Source organism: Schistocerca americana, chromosome 3 (assembly GCF_021461395.2).
Source record: "Schistocerca americana isolate TAMUIC-IGC-003095 chromosome 3, iqSchAmer2.1, whole genome shotgun sequence".
NCBI lineage: Eukaryota > Metazoa > Arthropoda > Insecta > Orthoptera > Acrididae > Schistocerca > Schistocerca americana.
This window is the reverse complement of record NC_060121.1, coordinates 890,934,881-890,961,857: the sequence shown is the minus strand read 5'-3', so window position 1 is coordinate 890,961,857 and position 26,977 is coordinate 890,934,881. Positions and strand designations below refer to the sequence as shown.

Below are 26,977 nucleotides of genomic sequence, written 5' to 3'. Positions count from 1 at the left end.
GGTTTCAAGGACACACTATCAAAAGGTAGGTCTGTGTTGCAAGTCAGTCAAGCACCCCTGTTATGCTCCCACTTCCTGGTACATACTGGTGGCTCCATAGTACGTTGTAAGTTACGGTTCACCATTTGTTTTCTCGTGATGCAAACCGACGTATTTTGCTCTGATAAGCACCAAAAGGGGCTAAAACCGGTTAATTTCTAACAAGAGAGGATTTAACATATTCCATACAGCTTGTATAATGACCTGCCAGGATAGCCGAGAGCACTAACGCTCTGCTTCCTGAACTCGGGTAGGCGCGCCGGTACTGGATCGAATCCGACGAGGGCCGGTGTGCCGGCCAGCCTGGATGTGGTTTTTAGGCAGTTTTCCATATCCCGCTAGGTGAAAACTGGGCTGGTCCCCACGTTCCACCTCAGTTACACGACTCGCCGACATCTGAACACGTTCACACTATTCCATGAATTACACTTGACGCAGACAGCTGGGGTACACTACTTCCATCCCGGGGGTTACGGGGTGGCGGCAGGAAGGGCATCCGGCCACTCCTTCATTCTAACCTTGCCAAATACATTCCTAACAATGCCGGCCCTGCGTCAGTGCGGGACATGGCACCAGTGAAAGAAAGAAAGACAGATTTTATGATGGTCTGATTTAGCTCTCCATGAGATTCTCTCGTGCAGAAGCCTCTTCGTCTCCCCATAGTGAGCGAGGTGGCGCAGTGGTTAGCACACTGGTCTCGCTTTCGAGAGGACGACGGTTCAATCCCACCTGCGGCCATCCTGATTTATGTTTTACGTGATTACCCTAGATCACTTCAGACAAATGCCAGGATGGTTCCATTGAAAGGGCACGGCCGATTTCCTTCCCCATCCTTCCCTAATCCGAGCTTGTGCTCCGTCTCTGATGACCTCGTTGTCGATGGGACGCTCCTCCTCTCTCCATAATCACTGCAACCTACATCTACTTCAGCTTACTTACAAATTTGTCAAGCCTTGATCTCTCTCTACAGTTATGTAGGTCGTTCTATAAGTAACGCAACACTTTTTTTTTTCTCGGCAACTTCGGATGAAAAAATAAAGAATTTGCTGTCGGACATCGTGGAATATTCCCACTTCTACCCCTACAGTTTCATCGAGTTCCGACAGGTGGCGGCGCTATTTGTAGCCTTCATAATGGCGTCTGTAACGAAGGTGCGTTCCAAGCAGAGAGCTATCATTCAGTTTCTTTTGGCGCAAAGCCAGAGCATCGCAGATATTCATAGGCGCTTGCAGAACGTCTACGGAGACCTGGCAGTGAACAAAAGCACGGCGAGTCGTTGGGCGACGCGTCTGTCGTCATCGCAACAAGGTCGTGCAAACCTGTCCAATCTCCTGCGTGCCGGCCAGACGCACACAGCTGTGACCCCTGCAGTGTTGGAACGTACGGACACTCTCATTCGAGGTAATAGGCGGAACACAATCAAACATCTCGCTGCTCAATTGGACGTGTCTGTTGGCAGTGCTGACACACTTTTTGACCAGTTGGGGCACTCAGATGTGTCCACTCTGTTCCTCGCCGCTCATAAAGAGCAACGAAGGACCAACTGTGTGGAATTCCTTATGCATTATGAAGCTTATCGTGACAACGTTTTGTCGAACATCGTCACAGGCGACCAAAGATGGGTTCATCACTTCGCACCGGAAACGAAACGGCAATCCATGGAGTGGCGACACACCTCCTCTCCTCTCAAGAAAAGATTTGAACCTGCGCCCTCAGCCGGTAAAGTCATGGCGACGGTATTCGAGGCTCTGAAGGGGTTATTCCGTTCGATGTCGTCCACCATGGTGCAACGATCTTCTCTGAAGTGAATTGTGTACCCTCAGGAAACTTAAGAAATTACTTCAGCGCATTTGTGGCTGCAAAAATGCTGCTTCTCCGCACATCGTAAGGCCTCGCATAAGTCTGCACAAACGAGAAGAACTTAAAAAACATAATTTGACTATTCTTCCCCTGCACCCCACTGCAGCCCGGATCTCGCACCTTCCGACTTCTATCTGTTTGGCCCAATAAAGGCCGCATTCCGCGTGAAACAGTACGTGGATGATGGCGAGATTATTGATGCTGCAAGACGTTGTCTCCGACATCGATTAGTAGAGTGGTACAGGCCCACCAAGTAAGGTGGCGCAAGGGCGTCGCATTGAACGGAGATTATGTTGAAAAATAGGGTTTTTCAGCCAAGAGAGAGGGGGATAATTAGCGTATTGGAATCCTGAATAAAACCATCCTGCTTTGAGAAAAAAAATTGTGCCATTACTTATTGATCACCCCTCGTACTACTCCCCACATTCTTCTGAATTACCAAATTAACTATCGATTCGAGACTCGACGAGTGCCCTACCAACTATTCTCTAATTTCATTACTTCCATAAATTTCTTTTCCACCCAACTTGATTCATTAGCTACATATACAGTATTTGATCTACCCACCCAATGTTCGTTGTTCTTCTGTAACACCACATTGCAAAAGTTTCTCTTCTCCTGTCAGCTGAACCGTAAATTGTCCACACCTCACTTCCATATTAGACAGAACTCTAAGCAAACAGTTTCAGCATAGACTTCCTTACACTTAAAATTTATGTTCGATGTCGACATTTTATTTCTCTATCCCATAAATGATTTTGTTACTCTTCTCGCTCTACGTTTTACACCATTTTCCTTCTGGATTTAACAGTTACTTTACTGCGTAAATAACAAAACACCTTTTGTAGCTTCGCCTCAAAACAAGGTTGCAGCGTGGAATACACCTGCAGAAAGAAACACAAAACCGTAAGTGGACACAAAAAAAGATTTTTAAACCTTGAGCCACACGTGGGTCAAAAATTAAATGCATTCCAGCGATAGTAAGCTAATACAGAAGAACAGCAGTATAATACAGGGTGATTCAAAAAGAATACCACAACTTTAGGAATTTAAAACTCTGCAACGACAAAAGGCAGAGCTAAGCACTATCTGTCGGCGAATTAAGGGAGCTATAAAGTTTCATTTAGTTGTACATTTGTTCGCTTGAAGCGCTGTTGACTAGGCTGAAAACCAAACTACCCGACGCAGCCCATGACAGAGCACTTCATCACTGGCCTCCAAGAAGCCCTGATCTTACCCCCTGCGATTTTTTCTTATGGGGGTATGTTAAGGATATGGTGTTTCGGCCACCTCTCCCAGCCACCATTGATGATTTGAAACGAAAAATAACAGCAGCTATCCAAACTGTTACGCCTGATATGCTACAGAGAGTGTGGAACGAGTTGGAGTATCGGGTTGATATTGCTCGTGTGTCTAGAGGGGGCCATATTGAACATCTCTGAACTTGTTTTTGAGTGAAAAAAAAACCTTTTTAAATACTCTTTGTAATTATGTACAACAGAAGGTTATATTATGTTTCCTTCATTAAATACACATTTTTAAAGTTGTGGTATTCTTTTTGAATCACCCTGTACAATGTTTATAATCCTTTTTATGTATAATTGGATCAACAGCGACCTAAGTTCTTCGAAGAAGTCAATTCTCCGCATATGCTGTTTTTTAATGTTGAAAGAAACTCTTTAATTATTTACCAGCAATCAGCTGTTTTCACACCGTGGGGAATTATTTGGCTACCTGATGGTAAAATCAATAAAAAACGTTGTGGGGAGCTGCAAGTAAAACAAGGAATAATGGAAAAAGTATAAATGTACATGCCACAGTCATATACATCACACCGAAAGTTGTTGTACGTACAGAAAGTTTTAGTCCACATAGCAGTGTGAGCACGATGCTCATCCGACTATTTAGCACGAGCTTTTCTCCTTCCAGGCAACGGCCATGCCGCAGTGGCTACACCGGTTCCCGTGACATCACCGAAGTTAGGCGCTGTCGGGCGTGGTCGGCACTTGGATGGGTGACCATCCAGGTCGCCATACGCTGTTGCCATTTTTCGGGGTCCACTCAGCCTCGACATGCCAATTGAGGAGCTACTCGACCGAATAGTAGCGGCTTCGGTCAAGAATACCATCATAGCGACCGGGAGAGCGCTGTGTTGACCCCACGCCCCTCCTATCCGCATCCTCCTCTGAGGATGACACGGCGGTCGGATGGTCCCGGTTGGCCACTCGTGGCCTGAAGACGGAGTGCTTTTTTCTCCTTCCAGCTTTAAAAGTCCCATTCGTAACTATAGCTCTTCCCATATCGTAATGTAAGTTAATACGGATGAACAGGAAAAATAACCCTGTAACTCTAAATGTAGCTGCTTTACTCAGTCACATCGGTTGAATACCCAGGCGTTAACGTTGCAAAACGATATGAAATGGGATAAGTACGTCAGGCTGTCAGGTTTATAGGCGGAAAAGTGAACGCTCGACTTCGTTTTCTAAGGAGAATTTTGGGAAAATGTAGATCGTAAGGAAATGGCGTATTGAACGCTAGTGCGACCCATTCTTGAGTACTGTTCGAGTGTTTGGGATCCGCAACAGGTCAGATTAAAGAAAGACGTTGTGCTGTTAGGTCTGCTACCGATAGGTTCGACCAGCACCCAAGTGTTACGGAAATGGTTCGTAAACTCAAATGGGAATCCATGAAGGGAAGGCGACCGTCTTTCCCCGAAAGACTATTGTGGACATTTATAGAACCGACATTTGAGATCGACTGCAGATCGATTCTACTGCAGCCAGCGTACATTTCACGTAAGGACCACGAAGATAAGGTGAGAGAAATTAGAGCTATTACGGAGGATTACAGATAGTCGTTTTTCCCTGGTTCTGTTTGAGAGTGGAACAGGAAAGGAAACGACTAGTAATGATACGGTGGCTTGCGGAGTATGTATGGAAATGTAGATGCAGATGTTGATATATACATTATCTCTCCGACAACGATCACCTCATTGTCGACGGAACGTTAAAGGCTAATCTTTCTTCCCTTTTTAAAAGTCTCGATATAGCGCGTCTCCCAGTTGTGTAGATATGTCCCCTAGATCTTTTCTGGTGTCGATGTACCACAATATTCTTTTTTTCTGTCTTGAGTTAAATATGTTCAAAAAGCGTTTCATCCATTAAGAATCTTTCATTCTTGGTATGTGGTCATAAAAATCGAACTCTGTGATTACGCATTGTATTAGCAATTTTGTCATTTTTGGAATATATTTCTTGCTCCCATTTTCTGTATAGATCCCATTTCCATAATTTGGACCCAGTGGAATGGGTAAAATCTTTCCGTCTTTCCTTTTTAATTCCGTTAGTTACCACCTCTCAGAAAGGGTAAGACATTCGAATCAAAACAGACACAGTGGTTTTACGATAGTGATGGAAGCTGAAGCAATGAATTAAAATTTGTGCAACAGATGGTATTTGAACCCAGATCTCGTTGTTTACGGAGGAGAAATGCTAGCCCTTGCAGGACCACAGCGTTACAGCTAACGTTGTTGCATGGACTACTCTAGTCTAACGCCCTCCTCAACACAAACTTCAATTCACACCAGCTTATTTTCCCCTTCTTACATCGTCACTACTGCCGAAGTTCTACGGCAGTGGAATAGCACCGCAGCATTGGTAGTAATGGGAAGTCATGAACCACAGGTGTATGTATCTCTTCAGCTTCCATTATTATTGAAGGTAAAGATGAGACTGAAACGTCTCGAGAAAATTTAATTGTAACAGTGGTTTTTTTCAAAACCATGTGGACGAATCTTGGTATTTTTGGCCAAAGACTTCTTCTTTTGAGATTTACTATAATTATTATTATTATTAATATTATTTATTCTTTTACTGAAAGTGTCCAAAACTTTTGTTTTGATTTTAGCACCAGGTAACTTGATGATGCCCAAGGGGTGAAACTAGCTGACTGCTTATAACGAAATTAAGCGATTCTAAATAAAAGAACAGCGTATGCACGAAAACGCCTTCCTTTAACAACTTCTTTATCACTTATCTACAACATACATCCAGCAAGAACCTAAATACCGAATGTATTACAGACCGTCGAGAATGTTTCAAAACAAAAGAAACACGACTCTTGTGGCAAGCAGACAAAGGGGCATTAATTTTGTCGCAGAGGTGAGCTCTATACTCTGAGAAAATAGAAGGCTACCGCCGTACGAGAGGCGGCACAACTGATGCCCGTGGGACACTGACCGGCTCTATGACGACGAAGGTCTCGTGCAGCTCCTTGCTGGGACTCAGGCCCTCGGCGTACTGCAGGTACTCTGGCGACGCCTGGTAGAAGTGCGGGAACGAGACGGCGATGGGCGCCCCTGCAACAAAACACAACACAATACAACGCTGGTGTTATCTGCAGCGTTCGTCACACGGTCATGATGGACCGAATTTGTCTGCAAAATGGGGGTGCCGGTGTTGTTGAAGTACCACTGCTGCACAAGCAAGTCGCCGGACACTCATCCTTAGAAGGGAGCGTTTTAGCAACCGAGCGGTGCAGTCCAGACCAATGACCGGTTCGTAGCTTCCATTTCCCATCGCCCCCCCTCCCTCCCTCCCCCCCCCCCCCCCCCCCCCATCAAAGCGGTCCATCGTGATCGACGACCAGCTTGTGGCTTCCACTTGCCATTTCTCCCTCGCCCCTCCCCACTCTCTCTAATAAAGTTGCCTTATGTTAGATATACCGTTTGTTCCTTACGCCGGTTGTGATGAGGTAACCCAGAATTTGGATCACAGTGGCTACCACATCCTTCTATGACAATCATCAGCCATCCGACAAATCGAGCATTTGTTGGTGAAGAGAACTAGAGGCCTTCTTCTGTAGTTTCTTGTCCAAGCATTTGGTTCAGTATTTAGATCATGTCCGAACAACAAAAACAGACTGCTCAAAAGTGCTTTGCACCAACACGTTATCTACAATCTTGTGTGGACTAAGATTCAAGCGGTGAAATAATAGGAACAAATAGTAGAAAAAATTGCGAAATTAAAACGGAAAAGTAAGAAAAGGCAGAAAAGCAAAGCAAAGCTCCACTGTTCTGAGCTCAAACGACTCGATCGCGACCAGTCGACCGCCATGTCATCCTAAGCCAATGGCGTCACTTGGATGAGGTTTTGTGAGGCTTGGTATCAGCACACCACTGTCCCAATCGTACGCAGCTTTCCATTCCTTGCACCATTGCCTATGATTCAAGTATGTACTTATTGCCATCACAAGGCTGACAAAACCCCATTCCACTCTTTCCACCAACGAAAGTACGCAGGATTTTTTCTGCCTGGGGACTAGGTGTTTGTGTTGTCCTCATCATATCATCATAATCATCATAACTCGTGATTTTGGCTGGACTGGACTGTTTAACAATTGGACTGTGTAAAAACTGAGACTTTTTATGGGCACTGATGACCCCACAGCTGAGCGCCCAATAACCAAACATCATCACCGCCAAGGAAAAATCCCTGGCAGTACCGGGAATTGAATCTTGGTCTTCCATGTGACAGTCAGCTATGCTGACCACTCAGCTGTGGAAGTGGACAAATAAAGGCAGTCTATACGAAAAGGCACATCAGTACTGATGAGCCACATGTTTACATACCTGTAAAAACAAAACCTTCTCCGAGGTGTAACTGAGTACTGTGTCGCTGCACCTAATGCACAGTAACATGCTTGGAGGCGCCTTGGCTCCCTGTTTATAAGGAGGTCGAGCCATTGATTCTCAAGCTTGTCCCACTCTTGGATGGCATCAGTTCTGGGCTCATCCTGCGTTTGAAGGTGAGGGGGCACCAATGACGATGTACTGCAATTTCAAACAGTCTGAAGTTTCTCCAAATGGCTTCATGTCAGCAGATGAAGTCGGCCATTCCATTCAGTTGGTTCCTGCCTCCTAAGGAAGGTTTCCAAGAGGTGGATACTGCGTGCTGGTTCATTATCGCCTTGAAAGAGGAACCCTATCGCCGAAATATTGACTGTAGAGTTGGACCATAACATGGAGGTGCTGCTTCTCGCCCACTCTATGTCATTGTCTGTGAGTTAACGAACTTTCATATCTGGATTTCACTCTACCACATCCCCACATCCTACTTTTACCTCAGGCCACTTGTCCAAGGCTGTGGAACTTGAAGATTTGGGTTTCGACATCCATACGGACACTGAAGAGCCGAAGAAACCGATACACCTGCGTAATATCGTGTAGGACCCCCACTAACACGCAGAAGCACCATAACACGACGTGGCATGGACTCGAATAATGTCTGAAGCAGTGTTGGAGGGAACCGACACCATAAATACTGCAGGGCTGCCCATAAATCCGTAAGAGTACGATGGAGTGAAGATCTCTTCTGAACAGCACCGGCAAAGCATCCCAGATATGCTCAATAATGTTCATGTCTGGGGAGTTTGGTGGTCAGCGGATGTTGGAGATTTGATGTTTTACCGGATTCATGATACTCTCGGTACACTCATGAAATGTTCGACGGAAAAATCTTCTCTTCATCGCTACCTCGGAGATGCTGTGTCCCATAGTAGTTCGTGCGCCGATTATAACACCACGCTCAAACTCACTTAAATCTTGATAACCTGCCATTGTACCAGTAATAACCGATCTAACAACGGCGCCACACGCTTGCCGATCGCAGCGACGTATTATGCCTGTTTACACATCTCTGTACTTGAACACTAACGCCTATACCAGTTTCTTTCACTCATCCTGCCTCATCATTGTCCAGCACAGATCGCTAAGGACAGAAAATCAACATTCAGGGAAGGTGTTGATCTTACACTGTAGGGGTCGTTAGGTTTTTCAAACTTCTAACCATAATGGGGTGAAATGGTTGACGAAATGTTTCTCGAACATATGTTGCTACTCAGACAATTCTGAATCTGGACCTACGAAAAATAGGTATTTAGTTTCTCAGCCAGAAATAAGGAAATACATATTTCTGAATTTTTGCATTTTTTGGGAGTGAAATGAATGGGAAACCTTTTTGGAAAATAAATCATTATTAAAGAAGTAGTAAAGTACTTTTGAAGGTACATATACAGGGTGATTATAATTAAACTGTCAAAACGCTGTAGAAATAACACCCATGGTCAGAATGACGTCCAATTGCAACGGAATATTATCGGAGAAGGGGGGAAACGCATGTCGGAAGAAGAAAAGATAGTGTGAAAATTGATCAATAGATGGCACTGTGTTTGTCAGAACACGTGAATGAAAGAACCTGTCATGTGCAACATCCAATGAAGTTGGTATAAACATGTCAGGTACACGGCTTTTCCTCGTTTCGCGTCTGCGATGTTCGCCATGACTGTTTCAATGTAGGATCGTGCTCTGCTTGTAAAGCTGTATTACAAGAATGATGACTGTGCTCATGCCGCTCTGCAGAAGTTCCGGACGCTAAAGGGTTTGAAAAAAGGCGTTGGTCAGATGATTGCCGTGGGATTGGAGAAAATGATTCGGAAATTCGAAAATACGGGTTCCTCTGGTGTGCAACCTGGTAGAGGGAGTAAACGAATCGATTCGACGTTAGTGGATCCCGTGGTGCAAGCAATGCGGGAGGATACGAGTGGTGGTGTGTAAACGTCTAGTGCACGGAGAATTACCCGAACATTGGACATACCCGTGAGCACGGTACGTAAAATCCTACGAAACATCTTTCTTTGCTATCCATTCAGTATTACCCATGTGCAAGTGTTGTTTCCTGTTGACCCGCCAGCAAGAGAGACCTTCGCTTTAGAATTTCTTGCTTGCATGGAAGTGGACGGTGATTGGCTGTGGAAGATTTTGTGGACAGACGAAGCCCACTTCCATCTGACAGGATATTTCAATACGCAGAATTGTCAAATACGAGCAACGGAAAAGCAACTCGCAAATCAACCAGTACAACTTCATCCTGAAAAGGTCACTGTGTGGTGCGGGTTTACAGCATCATTTATCATAGGGCCAGATTTTTTCGAAGAGACAGGTGCTTCCGGTTCTGTTACCTGTACCGTCACTGGTAAGCGCTATGAGTGTCTTTCGCGCAACCACGTCATTCCAGCTCTCCAACAGCGTGGATGTGTGGATGGGATCATTTTTACGCAAGATGGCGCACCTCCGCACATTGCAAATTCGGTTAAGCAGCTGCTGAAGCTCCTTTTCGGAAATTCTAGAATTATCAGCCGCCATTTCCCTACAGCCTCGTCGATCACTTGATCTTAATCCGTGTGACTTCTGGCTGTGGGGCTAGCTGATAGATGTTGAGTTCAGTGTTCTGATTGCAAACTTAGCTGCATTGAAGGCACGCATTGCGCAACACATTCTGAACGTGACCTCGGAAACACTTCGATCAGCTGTGGAACTTGCTGTTTCTCGATTTCAACTTGTTGCAGAAAACGGTGGACAGCATATTGAACATGTTTTGCGCCAGTCACAGAGAAATTAATAATCCAATTTGATTTTGATTTATGCTTTCTATGCGTTTTTGGCCTCAGGAGAATTAAAAACCGATGTGATTGATGCTCGCGGTTTTTGGCCTTCGGTCAATTAAAACCCCATGTGATGGACGATTTTTATGCGGTTTTTGGCCTTAGGAAAATTAAAAATCTATGTGAGTGATGCTTTTTATGCGGTTTTTAGTCTCATAACAATTAAAAATCGATTTTTCGCATCCGATGTGATCTGACCTTGCCGTGGTGGATGAGCTTACGTAACTAACAGTATCACACCTGTACACCCATGCACACTGAGTAGTACAGTTTGTTTATGCCAAACGTACACATTAGGCATTGCTGCATGATTCATCTGTCATTTGCAGTCGACAATTATTAAATTATGATGCTTAAAGCACCATCTACTGCTACATTTTGTAACTATTAATTTTTCTTCTGCCATACGCTTTCTCCCTTCTCCGACAATATTCCGTTGCAATTTTACGTCATCCAAACCAATGGTGTTATTTCTACAGCGGTTTAAAAGTTTAACTTCAATTATAATCACCTTGTTTATATGAAAATTAGTATTTGACTTTCCGCTTACAAATGAAACAAAATGCATTTCAATGTTTTTGGAAATTAAATCCCTAAAGGTGTGAAAAGTTTTATGAAAATATTTCATTGTGAAAGCATTCTTAAAGCAAACTCCATGAAAATTAGTATTTGGCTTCTCGGTTAGAAATGAAAAATACAAGTTTCCCTGTTTTCGAAAATTCAACCCTCTGAGGAGGTGAAATATGGCCAGACTGTGGGTATGAAAGTTGGAGTGTAGGTATCGTGGAAGGACAGATCACCCTAAATTCTGCTACTAAGGAAGTGAAATACGGTATGAAAGAGTCTGCAAAATACGTGGATATTAAGGCAATTTTGAACCTAGAACGACGAATATTGGTATTTAGTTTCTCAGTCAGAAATAAAAGAATACGCGTTTTAGCATTTTTGGAAATTTAAGCCATTAAAGGGGTAAAATATTGAGTCAAAGTTTTTGAAAATAAATCACTGTTAAAGAACTGATGAAGTAATTTTAAAGCCAAATTTATGATAATTTATGTTGGATTCTTTGTTGGATACAAAAAAATACGTGTTTCACTGTTTTTGGAAATACAACTCATACGGGAGTGAAATAGGGGATGAAAATTGTTAGCAAAATATTTCATTGTAGCCTATTAAAAAAGTTTTAATCTACGAAATTTTGCATTTCTCTTCTCGTTTAGATACAATGGCTCTGAGCACTATGGGACTTAACTTCTGAGGTCATCAGTCCCGTAGAACTTAGATGTACTTAAACCTAACTAACCTAAGGACATCACACACATCCGTGACCGAGGCAGGATTCGAACCTGCGACCGTAGTGTTTCGCGGTTCCAGACTGTAGCGCCCAGAACCGTACGGCCATCCCGACCGGCGTTTAGATACAACGAAAAATGTGTTGAGGACGAATTTTTCTATGGAAATACGATCACAAGAACGCAGAAAGTGTGATTACCAGAAACCTCCAACTCCAGCCAGAAGAACCCTTTTTTTTCTTTGTCAGAAGTACATTCGGTAAAGACCAAGCATACATGGCCTTAGCTTTAATTAGAACGAAAAGTTTAGAAGATGTTGCAATTTGTGAATAACGTAGAAATTCGATTAAAGAAAAACAGAAAAAAACAGATACGCACTTTACACGAACATAACAACGGGCGCTGAGCTAGTCACGTGTAATAAATTGCATCCTTTTTTCAACAAATTTCAACACAGTGACTGTTGCACTCCACAGGTTGTCACACTGCAGCAGTATCGTGGGGGCGATAAGTACGGTCTCCATCCGTCACCATCCTGCTGCTGTCGAATTCCGACACTAGCTCCTTTTCATACGAGGCATAACGTGGTCTTCTCACAAACAAATATCACTCAGATGCCATTCCTGAATGAGAAAACAGTTGCGTAATGTTTCCTGATGTACAGAAGGTATATACATCAACGAAGTGTTGCATCATCCCAATACGACGTGCAGGTGTGTCCCTCTACCAATCGGAGGGTCACCTCTAACGTTGTCTGTAAGCATACATACAAGCACACAGTTAACTCTCAGATACCTGCAAGTAGAACGATGTACTGGAAGAGACAGTAGCATTTCAGTCCGAAGTAAAGCACCAGCAGTGAAGCATTAGACACGTGTGCGGAACAGTTGAGTCACATTTCAATCCCAAGTACAGCATCAGTAGTAACGCATTAGAGCGAACACGATGGACAATCGCGATCAATGAGCGGATCTGCATTATCGCGTTACGCGCTTAGGTTTGTCCACCACAAAAGTTGCACGACCTATGTACTGGAGACAAAGTGATGTGCTGCGGACACGAAATCGATTCCGACTGATAGGTAGTGAGGACTTACACCACACAGGACTTCCGCATTCAACAGGTACACAGGTTGATTGATCGCTACGACTTTTGAGTCAAAGAAACCTTGATGAGAGTGCTCCAGAACTGAATTTGGCGAATGGAGAGGCTACAGAACGTTACGTATCGCATCAGACTGTGTGAGACGATTGCATGACGCGCATCACATCGTTTACAGACGGAGCTCAGATCTGTTTGTACCCTGATAATCGACAGAGAATATGTTTGGAGGCACCTCGACACTATCGAACGCCTCCAACACATTGTATCACATGTGTAGCACGTTGGCGGTGAAATAATGTTCTTGGGCGACATTACATCACGCCACCATAAATCTCTCGTGGTTGTTCAGGGCAAACTCACTGCTCTATTGTCCAGGGACGAGATAGTGATTCTGAGATCCTGTTGCCCACATTTTGGTGACAAGTTCATCTTGGTGGAATATAAATGGGGTGCTCATTGTGCTGTTCTACTGAAAAAGTACCTTCAGCACTCTAGGATTACCACAGTGGAGATGCCTGCCTATTCCCCAGATATGAACCCAATCGAACATGTGCTATTTTTGTATTTTTGTACGCTGACAACGATCACGTACTCTGCGCAACTTTCGTAGAGTCGCCTTTGGAGAGTGGGACAGCTTGGAAGAGGGCAGGCTTGATGACCTCATCGATCGTATGCCACGACGGATTCAAGCCTGCACTTACACCCATTACACATTGTACATTAATCCTGTAAATGTGTAATGTGTAATGGGTGTAAGTGTAGATATTTCTATTGGTGACAGAGGACTGTGTAGTGAATGACATTATATCAGTATTTACGTCGTAATAATAATTATAGTTACTGCAAGTCGTATGATTTTAGGTTGGATAATAAATCCACATATTTGCGGCACAAAATATTAATGTTGGGTAGCAGATCAAGCATTGAAGTGTGGATGGATGGAAGAAAAACAGTTACTCTATATAGATAGATGCTATCCACTTATAGGTACAGCTGCGACTGTGCAGTTAACAGTAGGTAGTAAAGTTTATGTCGTGCTTGTGGGAAGACTGTTCAATACAGAGAAAAAAAACCAACACAGTTATGTGTGTACATGTTAAGCTACAACACACAAAAATATCTGCACTTACACTCCTTCCGCCAAGTACTTGCAAGTGTCACAGATAATTTTTGTTTTCGGTGCTATGTATTGGCCAACGGTTTGTCACACTGGTAACACTGTATCCCATCAGATCACCGAAGTTAAGCGCTGTTGGGCTGGGCTACCACATGTTACGCGTCACCGTACGTGTCTGCCAAGTGATGTTGGCAAGCAGGGTGCACTCAGCCCCAGTGACACCAATTGAGAAGCTATGTGACTAAGAAGTAGCGTAGCGGCTCTGATCACGAAAACTAGGGGAGGGGGGGAGGGGTGTGCTGATCACATGCCTCTCTATATCTGCATGCAGTGACGCCTTTCGGCAGAGGATGACATGGCGGTCGGTCGGTACCGTTAAACGTTAGGAGGCCTGTTCGGATGGAGTTTGAGCGGAGTGCTGAGAATTTCGAAATAAAGGTGTGTTGTACAACTTTTATTGCTGTGTGTAGATGGCATTACTGGTATCTATTTTTTGGAGTTCTGCTGGAAAGTTGATTACTTGCGCATCCGGGCAACCAGTACATTTCACGCCAATTCGACGTTTGCTAAGTGCTCTCTATGGTGTAGCAATTTTAATGAGCAATAGTACTATACTGATTTTCATTGTTTTGATCATTTCCTCTAGCAATCTGAAATCCGTCTGTACATATGTTTCTTCGTTAAGTACGTGCACAGCCATCTATGAACAGGTTGTGTGTGGGACAAGAGACAAGCGGCGCGATTGTCTGCGGTGTGTGTGTGTGTGTGTGTGTGTGTGTGTGTGTGTGTGTGTGTGCGTGCGTGTTTGTAGTGGCTAGTATCCCGGCAGCAGCTATCAGACCCTCATCTCGCATGCCACTGCGGGTCACCTTGTCATCCACGCGTGTAACAGCCAGTGTAACGCTTCGTGAGCGGCCCCTGCCCTCGTTGATGGTTTGTAGCAGCTAATCGATAGCTAAGGCTCTTTTCCCCTTTGCTTCCATTTTTTGCGTTTACCGTCGCACTAGTACGCTAAAAATCACAGCAGATCACGTACGCCCGATCTGACAGTGAATATTATTAACTACTTGACAAAAAATTGTCTGCGATCTATCTAAGGAAAGTGCCTGTGTAAATCAGAGTATTCTCCTAGATAAACTGAGGCTTTACGGAACTGGTGCTACGGTCAACCAATAGATCATGTCATATGTAACCAAACGCATGCGGATAGTAGTACTCCATAATTCAACCAATGGTTAGTCTTCTGAATGGGAAGAAATCACTTATGGGGTTCCACAGGGCTCACTCTTAGTTTCACTGTTGTTTCTCATATACGTTAACGAACTTCCATTCAATATTCAACAAGCAGGATTAATTCTTCCTCTAGATGACAATAGTATTGTCATTAATTCAAACATACATACAGCAACACAAGAAATAGTAAACCATTTTCTTAAAAGTATTGTTGAGAAATTTATGTGAATGGTTTCACTATCAGTTTCAGAAACACACAGTGTATTCGGTTCTACTCATCTTGAGGTACTACACCCATAATGAGTATAGTGCACTAGGGTGAAAACTTCAAAAATTTTGGAATTCCTAAAAAAATAATTTCAGCCACAATTCGAATCATTGTGGAGTAAGACAAATCAATAAGTTAAAGCATTTGACTTATTTTCATCCAATAATATATAAAGAATAATATCCTGGGGCAAATCATCTTTAAGAAAGAAAGTGTTCATCGCTCAAGCACATGACAAGGATAACACATGGTGCTCATCCACAACCATCTCATAGCAGTCTGCTTAAGGGGTTAGGCGTTTTGACTACTGCTTCATGGTTTATCTCCTGATGAATTTTATTGTAAAAAACCCACTATTCACCAAAAGGAGCAATGATGTACACAATCACAATATAAAAAGAAAAAATTGATTTATTATTTTATATTACGGCTATCCTGGGCACAACTGGCGGTCCACTATGCTAGCACCAAACTTTCTGATCACTTACCCAGTGATATAAAATGTCTGACAGATATCTAATTTAAATTTGACAACAAACTGAAATACTTTTTCCTTGACAATTCTTTTCCCTAAGAGAATTTCTATTTTTGTAATGTGTAATGATGGTGGGTGGGTAGGAACTACTAACCCGCATCTGCATTTAAGGGAAAAAAATTAAAATGTCTTGCAGATGGTCAGAATGTGGTCATATTTACATATTATGAATGTCTAATGTTAATGTAAAATAACACGTTCCACATAATTTCGGAAGGGTGCAAATGATACACGGAAGATTAAACTAACTCATTAAAAAATGAAGAAGTATAGAATCAAAATTTAAATAGCTGTTGTATCAGCTAATAATTATTCTACTCTGAAAACTTCATTCTCCCAGAGAACTAGGCGCTACTCTGGAGACCTATATCTAAATCAGTACTCTGCAAGCAATCGTACAGTGTGTGGCCGATGTTACGTAGTGTACAGCTTTCATTTTCTCTCCTATCCCTTTCAGTTCGCGAATACGAGTCAAATTTTTCTCCATTTTGAAACGTGTCATTGACCTAACTGTATGTTGGAGGGAATTGTATGTTTCATGGCTCGTTTAGGAATAAATAATCTTGCAATTTCGCGAGTCAGGCTCTTCATCTGCACAGTAACGTCCTCTTTCAAAGTCGTTACGTTCGCTTATTTTCCCATTTCCAGCCCGTACAATTTATAGACTGATTCACCATTCGTTTCTGCTCCGCTTACATACTTTCCTTATCGCGTCAAGTGTCTGCAACTTCACCACGTGGCATTCATTCTCAAGATTGGTACTAGTCCTAAAATTTTGCCTTCAAAGTATGTTGGCCCTTAAGTGTATACATTGTACAACAGCCATCAGAGTAATATAAGTAAAGAGAAATATTTGTCAAAATACGAAGTTTTTTGAAGTACTCACTGTAAGATATTCTATGATTAATAGACATGCAATTTTTATAACATGTTGCTGCATTCTATAAATACTAACCCCCCAAGTTTGAGTTCCCCTCCTCTCCCTCCCCCCCCCCCTCCCCTCCCAACAAAAGAAATCTTCCAGTGCTCAGTCTTCCGATTGGTTTGATGCAATCCGTGACTATTTCCTCTCTTATGCCAACCTCTTCACCTCAGAGTAGTAATTGCACCCAACGCCATCAAGTATTTGTTGGATGTAATCCCATCTCTGTCTTCCACTACAGTTTTTACCCCCTACAGCTGCCTCTGGTACCATGGAGCAAATTCCGTGATGTCTTAACTGATGTCCTAACATCCTGTCCGTTCTTCTTGTCAGTGCTTATCCACATGTTCCTTTCTTCACCAGTTCTGCAGAAAATTTTCTCATTACTTGCCTTATTGGTCCACGTAATGTTCAGCATCCTTCTGTAGCACCCTATCTCAAACGCTTCAACTCTCCTCTTTTTCCGTTATCCTCACAGTCCATGATTCACTGCTACACAATGCTGTGCTCCAAATGTACAGTCTCGGAAATTTCATCTTCGTTTAAGGTGGTGCAATGGTTATCACACTGGACTCACATCTAGGAGGATCAAATCGTTCTGAGAACTCTGGGACTTAACATCTGAGGTCATCAGTCCCCTAGAACTTAGAACTACTTAAACCTAACTAACATAAGGACATCACATATATCCATGCCCGAGACAGGATTCGAATTTGCGACTGTAGCGATAGCGCGTTTCCAGACTGAAGCGCTTAGAACCGCTGGGCCACTGAGGCCGGCCATCTAGGAGGACGAAGATTCAATTCCGCATTCGGTCATTCCGGTTTAGGTTTCCCGTGATTCCCCTAAATCGCTCCAGGCAAGTGCCGGGATGGTTTCTTTGCGATGACACCGTCGATTTCCTTCCCCACCCATCAAACAACGCGACCTCGCGCTGCATCTCTAATGACCTCGATGTCAATGGGACTTTGCACCCCAATCTTTGTCCCTTTTTTTCCATTTCAATTTAACGCCTGTGTTTAATAACGGTACCCTTCTGTTCACCAGGAATGCCCGCTTTGCCTCTGTCGATCTGTTTTATGTCCTCTTTGGTTCGTCCGTCATGCGTTGTTTTCCTTCCAAGGTAGCAGAATTCCTTAACATTCTCTATTCTCTGGTCACCGATTTTGACGTTATGTTTATCGCTAATCTCACTTCTGCTACATCTCATTACTTTCGTCTTTCTTCGATTTACTCTCAGTGCTCATTAAGTGTTCATTCCAATCGACAAGCCCTGCAGTTCTCACTCACTTTCACTAACGACTACAATGTAATCACCGAATCATTGTATCCATTTCCCTAAGTCTTATTTCGTTATCAAGTACAACGTCTTAAGTCGTTGTTTCGTGATTTTACCTTTCCTAAACCGAAACTGATTGTCATCTAACTGATCCTTAATTTTTCTCTTGTATTCTTCTGTATAGCGTTCCTCGCAGCAGCTACGATTCGTGATCTGGTGAGCTGACTGTGTGATAGTTTTCGCGCTTACCTGGAATGCTGTCATTGGGATTGTATGGATGATATTTTTCAGAGATTCTGATGGTACGTCTTCAGTCTCAAAGATTCTACACACTACCTCGAAAAGTCATTAGATTTCCGCTTCCGTCAATCATTTTAGAAACGTTGTCCATCCCTTACGTCTCATTTGGCTTCAGGCCTTCCAAAGAACTGTTAATATCTGACGCTAATACTGGGTCCAATATGTGTTTCATGTCGACTCACATTATTCACTTATTGTGAATTTAGAAGTGCCTAATGAACAAGTTTTTCCTTTTTGAAATTGCGTATAGCGGTAATCTTGTATACCGCAAAGGTACGTGAACTTGAGCGTTCCATTAATTCCGGGCATTAGATGTTACTACTATATGTGTGGTGTCTGTTCTTTCGGAAATGTCCGAAAGAGCTGTAACATCTGCACGCCTTGTCGGAATTTCATGATATATCTTCACTGTGGATTCACTGTAGGGCCTTCTTCTTGCAGGGATCATGCTAAATACTGCGAGCAGTGATTATCGCACAGAAGTAGTGTGCGTCAAGTTGGGAATTTGGTTTTGATGGGAAGTGTGTCTGGATAGCCGAAGTGGTTAAGGTGACCGCTCGCGTAAAGCGGGAAATCCGGGTTCGAGTCCTGATGCATCACAAATTCTCACTTGCCGCCATTTAATTATTTTCAGTGTCCACATCCGGCTGATGTCAGTATTTCTCTTTCATCGCATCTAGGCATTATAGTTTCCAATCAGATTTGTGTTCATTAAATGTCAACCTGGAAACGTCCTTTATATTACTGATTAACTTCTCATGATTGGGATTCACAGTCATATAATATTCCTTAAAAGACATCGTAGTCGCCGTTGACTGTATGAAATATTTATTGTTACGATTGCAATTTCGTCCTTAGGACCATTTTCAAGTAACACTGCAAAAGTTACCTAAACACATAGGAAATATAAAAGTGAAGCACAGGATATATATACATAATTATTATTGTATTCTTTTGTTTGCGCTCATTGGCTTCGTTCTTATATTTCTCGTATAAATAACAATTCCGTGTTGGTGTATAGACTTTTAATAGCATTTGAGGTTTGAGAGATAATCTTGTTCAGCCATGATATTTCACAGAATTACTCTATTCACATTATGGAATGCTTTCTCAAAACCCACAAAAGCAAGATACGTTTCCCTATTGAACTCTCATCTCTTTTCTATAACTTGTTGCAGTGTAAAGATATTGTCAATAGTTGATCGTCGTTTTGTAAAACCAAGTTGTTCATCCAATATTAACTTTTGTATGATATTTTATAAGTCTTGCATTCACGATATTGGCGTATAATTTAAAGGTTGAATCCAGGGGACTTACACTGCGATAGTTGTTACATTTATTTTTACCACCATTTTCAAAAAGTGATGTTATTTTGGCTCTCAGCTAAAGATTCCGGAGCTGTTTATTATATCATCTACATCGACTATAAAAAGTAACGGCCCTACAGCACTTCGTTGGTGTGCTCCGGAATTTACCTCTGTCTCTTTTGTTCAGTTAAGAGTGATGTGTACAGTTCTGTCTGAAAGGAAGCCTTGAATGCAGTCACAGATCCGGTTCTATACTCGGTATGCTTGTATTTTTTTCACTAATTCCTGTGGAGGGTCATTTATGTAAGAGAGGAACAGTAGAAGACCAAAAATAGAGCCCTGTGGTACACTGTGTTCGACTTCATGAGATCCTCTACCGACTCAGGCTGGTGGACTCACTGAAGCACTCCCGGACGGAGATGGCGCCCGTGGGCAGGCAGCGCCCGTCGGGACAGGTGCAGGCGTTGGGCCCTCCGCGGCGTAGCAGGCTGCCTGAGGCCACGAACCGCAGACCGTGCACCCCAGACACCTCCTGCTCGCGCTCATACTCCGCGTGCATGGACCTGCAACACGGGGCACCACGGCCGAAATGTAGATGTGCAGCGTTACAAGTATCCAGTATCTCTGAAATGGCATGCAGTTTTAGCAAACCAACAGTGTAGTAAACTAACAAGACTTAAAATAGTTACCTGTATCATTCACGTTTCATTTACTACCATGACGTATTAGGGCATTACACCATGATCTTTAGGTGACTACGGTAATAGTTGATAATTTTTATGGAGGATGTAGCCAGTTGTCTGTCTTAACTTTCATAGCTCTATAAAAATACTTATTCGTTAAGTAAGGGTGTAAATGCTCTAAACTGGTCATGGAAGGAAAGAAAATCGACTGGCACAATTAGCTGCTTTAATTTATATTGTAAACTGTTGGAGTTTCCAAATCACAGCCCAACATGCAAGACATAAGGTCAAACGAGACATACCATTGGTTGATTCTGGATTACAATCCTGGACGGGCTATGACGATATTGAACTCAACGTGGAGTTTAGGGACAAAACATGAAAAATTTGTGATTTGCCAATGACACTGTAATTCTGTCAGACGAAAAAGGATGGGAGGATCAGTTGAACAGGATCGGTAGTGTCTTCAGAAGAGGCTGTAAGCTGAACATCAATAACACTCAAGCATGGGCTGTGGAGTGTAGTCACACTAAATCAGGTGATAGAGATGAAATTGCAGTAGTAAATGAGATTTAGATTAGATTACATTAGATTCAGTTTTCCTCCCATAGACCCAAAAAACGAAACGATTCTCATGGGTGTAGAACATGTCAGGAAGTACGACATAAAACATTAGAATAGAGTACTTACTTCCCTGATCAATTGTCAGGAGAGTGTCGAAATAGGCGAATACAATGCGGTAAACTAGAACAGCTAATATTTACAGAATTAATACACTGTCAGAATGAAACATTGTTATGCATTATTAATAAATTTGTCATACACAAAATACCTAATCTTGACTGTTGTGACCAAGTGCTGTCAAAACTGAAATCTAACAGACATTTTTACTTAAGCTGGCTTAAGAGTCTCTGTTAACATATTCATCTATAGAGTTTAAGGAGTTGCCTATCAAAAAGTCTTTCAGACTCTTTTTAAACCGTGCTTTATCTGAAACCAAGTTTTTAATGGTTGCTGGCAATTTACTGAAAATGTGTATTCATGAATATTGGACCCCTTTTTTGACCAAGGAAGTGATTTTAAGTCTTTATGTAGATTGTTCTTATTCCTAGTATTGGTAGTACGTATTGAGCTATTGGTTGGAAATCGAGATCTATTACTTGTAATAAATTCATTAAAGAATAAATATTCTGAGAAGCAGTGGTTAGAATACAAAGTTCCTTGAATAAGTTTCTACATGATGTTCTTCAATTTACACCAAAAATGATTACTGTCACACGCTTTTGCTCCCTAATAACTTTTGCTCGGTTTGATGAGTTCCCTCAGAATATGATCCAATATGACAAAATACAATAAAAGTAAGCAAGGTATGCAAGTTTTTTGTCTTTGTATCTTCTACACTGACATCATTCTTACTGCAAATTCAGACTTGTTTAGGCGCTTAAGCAATTCTGTGGTATGCCCTTCCCAGCTGAATTTAGTATCGAGTTGTAATCCCAGAAATTTAACACCGTCAACCTGTTCGATCTTCATGTCTTCATATGTTACATACATGATGGAAGAAAATCTCTTACAGGTTCTGAACTGTACATAGTGGGTCTTCTCAAAGTTTAATGACAGTGAATTAGCTTCAAACCACTTATTAATGTTAGTGAAAATTTGATTAGCAGCTATTTCTAAATCTGTGCTTGACTTACTACATAACGTAGTAGCTACGTTTTGCTATTTAGCAAGCAAAATAACTCATGGTGGCAGAAGTAAAGACAATGTAAAATGCAGATTGACAATAGCATGTAAACTTTTCACAGAAACAGAAAGATGCTAACATCGAATGTAAACTTAAGCATTAGGAGGTCGTTTCTAATTTATCTGGAGTGTAGCCTCTGTACAGAGAAAAAAGTAGCCAGCAAAAAGTACACACGATGTTATTGTAGATCCACATCACTGCAGCAAATAACTGGCAACGGTACTACTCTATAACAAATATGGCACACATGTTTCCAGTCGAGTGCAGATTTTCATACAGAAATACCAATACCGTTATGTGCATGTGCTGTAGCGTCTAATATAACCTTCGAATATCTATTGTAACATTAAATTTGTTTAATTTTATGCTTTTTTATTTTAAACTAAATATACTACACAATAGTCCACGTAACATTACAGTTCATCCAGATTTGATTTTATCACTACATATATATGTTATGTAATATTCCTAGTTATAACTTCAGATAATTATTGTACAATACATTTCCATACAACTGACTCTCAATAATTCGGACTGGGACTCACCCCAGTTAAGCCGACATAGTGAGCTTTCAGTGTACATCAAATAAGATTTAAATAATGTAATTTACAACAGAATATTTTCACGTATTTCAGATAGGTACACAAGCAGCCAGCAGGTGGCATAATACATAAAGACTCGACAGAACCAGTGATGGTATGGCGAGGCGCGGCGACTCGAGCGCACCGAGAATTCCTCGAGCCTCTAGTTCTCAAGCAGTTCTCGAGAAGCTCACGAGAAACGGCTCGGCGGCGTGTGCCGCTGCGCGCCAGTTGGCTGCGACAACACACGCCGCGCCGCTGTTGTTTTATGAACTGAATGCCGCCGCTAGACAAACACGCTCGCTGCTCGCTGTGCTCGTAACTAGTATGTCTCAGGTTTCATTCGAGTAAAGTTGTTATTCAAATCAATATGGACACTCGAAAACGAACATTATGGTGCTGGCAATACTTTACAGAGAATGCAGATAACTTTACTTGCAACATTTATCGTAAAAATCTCCGCAATGTGTCAAAAAATACAACGGGCATGATTAGACATCTTAAACTGCACAATTTATCGAGCAATAAAACAGCGACGTCCGTGGATACAGAGGCTCATTCTTCCAATAGTGCGAGGCAGACAAAATATCCAGGTACGTATGGTACAAAAGGTGAAGTCCGTGCAAAAGTTCGGATAGTGTCCGAAGCGGTCCGCCACGCTTAAAAACATTGATTTTTAATCGTACTCCGATAACATACGACATACCCCAAAATCAAACTTATACTATTCTAGTCTTTGTAATTTTAGTTTATGTAATTCTAGTTTATGTAATTTTGGTTCAAATGGCTCTGAGCACTATGGGACTCAACTGCTGAGGTCATTAGTCCCCTAGAACTTAGAACTAGTTAAACCCAACTAACCTAAGGACATCACAAACATCCATGCCCGAGGCAGGATTCGAACCTGCGACCGTAGTGGTCTTGCGGTTCCAGACTGCAGCGCCTTTAACCGCACGGCCACTTCGGCCGGCTATGTAATTTTATTGGATTAGTTGCCGAGCATAACGTATCCCCTCGGAAGAGCACTGATCTAAATCTTACGTTTCTCCTCATTGAGGGAAGTAAACTGAAACAACAGCTAGATGAAGCACTAGTGTCCATGATAACAGACGATTTTCAACCGCTTTCAATCGTTGAGGACACTGCTTTTTGACGTTTTGTTTCACTGTTGGACCCACAATACTCGATACCGAATCGAAAAAAGTTGCGCCTCATGACTGAAGACGATTACCATAACCAGAAAGAGGCTGTAAACTTGGCCGTAGAAGACTCTACTTGTGTTTCTTTAACCACCGATATTTGGACCTCACTCAATAGTGAGGCATATAGTGCTGTAACTGTCATCTCATTAACACTGATTGGTGCCTGAAAGCTTTAGCTCTCGAGACATTCCGTTTCCCGGAAAAGCATACAGCGCTAAATATTATTGAGGCGTTAGGTAACGTGATTTCAAAATGGAACATTGAAAACAAAGTTGTAAGCATCACAACTGACAACGCCAGTAACATGGCGGCAACCGTACAACTTATTCACAGCGGCAACATAGATATGCAGCATGTGCCTTGTTTAGCACACACCATCAATTTAGTTGTGAAAAGTTCTTTGAACAGCAACATTGAGCTCTGCATAATGCGGGAAAAGGCGAGAAAAATTGTTAGCTATTTTAAAACAAGTTGCAATGCTAATGAAAAACTCCATGAGATCCAGGATCTAATGAAAAAACCTGTTCATAAATTGATTCAGGAAACCGAAACCCGATCGAACAGTACGTTTCATATGCTACATCGTCTAGTGGAGCAAAAGGAATACATTGCAGCCTGTTTATAATCTTTGCATTCAGGTGCAGAGAACCTCACAGCTGACGAGTGGCGAATTTTGAGCGTATGTTTATGTGTACTGGAGCCATTTGAAGTGGTAACAAGTGAAATCTCAACTGAAAACTATACCTCTCTTTCGAAAGCTATTCCAACAATCAGACAGCTAATCCTAACCGCATGCAATGGGAAGTGGGCTACCACGACAGCGCAAGAGCTACAGCAACATCTGCACAACTCACTAATAGCCCGGCTAGGATTAATAGAAACAAAGTACATCTCGTTGCCACAGTTCTCAACCCAAGATCCAAAACGTTACCATTTACGAATCCCATTCATTCAAAACATGCTGTTGCAAGCCTAATTGCAGAGTGGACAAACGTGGTAGAGACCGTACGATCTACTCATTCGGCTGCTAACGACACTAGCCACGAGCACCATTTCGGACAAAACGCCAGTAGTTCCTTATGGGCTTCTTTCGATGAAGAGATATCCAATAAAAATCTAATGAAATGCGGTTGTGATAGCATAGACCTAGACGTCCAGCGATATTTGGAAGAACCGTACCTACAACGCACGGATATTCCTTTACTCTACCGGAAAAAAATGAAAACAATTACCCAGGTCTAGCTGTCGTGGCAAAAAAAAATCTTGCGATACCTGCAACTTCTGTTCCCAGTGAAATAATATTTTCCAAAACAGGACTAGTTATAAACAAACAAAGAAGCAGACCAAAAGGCCAGTTGGTTAATAAAACCGTATTTCTAAACAAAAATCAACGGCAGTGCAGCAATGGGATGTAAAAATACCTTCTGCTGAACGACTTTTCTTTCCTTTCTTTCTTCAGTAAGTAAACGCATGTACGCAGTTTCTGTATATAAAAGGCTATAGCACTTCTATTTTACGTTTCAGCATGCATGCATACATGCAGAATGTACAAGGTAATTTATTTTGTAAGAATAAAGCTTCTGTTTCATGCGCATTCTGTGCTTTGCTTTAAACAACAATTCTACGATTTTTTTTCTTGTGAGACATATACTAGTACTTCAGTACACATTAATAACGGTAGCACAGACGATATCAATCATAGAGTTTCAAAGTTTTCCGTGCACGTACGTACGACGAGTACGGTCGCTGCGGCTCAGTGCTTCGTGTACTGAAGGTTTTCGCAATTTCTCAGAGAGCGCAGCACTGTCAACTTCTCGAGCGTACCCGAGACGTTCTCGAGAAATTGCCTTCGCGTCGCGCGTTTCTCGAGCACGATTATAGCCCATCCCTATCGACAGCCATGAAATAACAGTATGCACACACGTATAACTGACAAGCCTATTATGCCATCCGTTGGGCACTTGTGTAATTATCTGAAATACGTAAAATTATCCTGTTGGAAATTATCATATTTAAATATTATTTAATATACAGTGAAACCACACTAAAGATACGAAAACAAAAAGAATTTCTTCAATTCAACAGAGATAGTAGATAAGCCATATATACATATAGTCTGCTAGATTACCTGCAGATATCGTGGGCGAAGATGTAGATGGTGTCATTGGGCGTGATGAAAGGTGGGAAGAGCGTGGAGTCTGTGCCACGGATCTCGTTGCATGGGCTGTTGCTAGGCGACCAAACCTTGAGCCGCGAACTATTGTCGTACGATATGACGGAGCCCAGGGTGCGCACGTCCTCCACACCAGAGTCCACCCGCCACCACTGTTTGGATGTGCCGTTCTTCTGCAAATGCCGTACGTATCTGTTAGTGCAACACGTCAAACACGTAACTCATTACACACGTGCGAGAGATTCCATGTCGAGGAGTCTCCGGGACCCCACCCGATCACCTCAAATTGTGTTCAGATTTTATGTCCAAGTTCGCTAAACGAACAAAGGAAGATATACAAATTTCCAGCCTCTTACGTGAAGGACTACGAAATCTCGTGGTGACATTCCAAATATCATGGATAAGTTTGTATTTCAGTGTATAGGAGTGGTAAAGCTGAAATCTTGGTACGGCGTTAACTGTATCTTCCGTCGGTTCTAGGTAGAATGACGTTATAATAAATGAAAAGCGCTACTTAGCTTTTGTTCTACAGTATTACTTTCATTGTGTTAACCGATGTTCGGCTTACAGGACCATCTTCAGACATTGACTGACTACTGTCACCAAAGAAGTTGCAATGTTTATAAACAACATTGGAAGGCAGGTTACACATCTAGATTGAAGCAGAAATCTACAGTAAACAGCATCTTTTTACTTTTTACATTCCATTACCTACGCACTGTCAAAGATGTTACTTACTGTGCATTTCTGCTTCAATCTAGATGCGTAACCTCTCTTCCAATGTTGTTTATAAACATTGTAGCTTCTGTGGTGACAATAGTCAGTAAATGTCTGAA

The 26,977-nt window shown here is 42.2% G+C and overlaps 1 protein-coding gene across 1 annotated transcript in view; it reads right to left on the bottom strand.

Moving 5' to 3' along the window:
- Positions 1 to 26,977, bottom strand: part of LOC124606907 (sensory neuron membrane protein 1-like) — a 352,669-nt gene that overhangs the window by 19,041 nt on the left and 306,651 nt on the right. The window contains exons 5-7 of the mRNA XM_047139010.1: positions 26,097 to 26,314; positions 20,155 to 20,318; positions 6,138 to 6,256 (exon numbers count right to left, since the gene is read on the bottom strand). Of these exons, the coding sequence (XP_046994966.1) occupies positions 6,138 to 6,256; positions 20,155 to 20,318; positions 26,097 to 26,314 (501 nt within the window). The remainder of the gene's footprint in view (positions 1 to 6,137; positions 6,257 to 20,154; positions 20,319 to 26,096; positions 26,315 to 26,977) is intronic.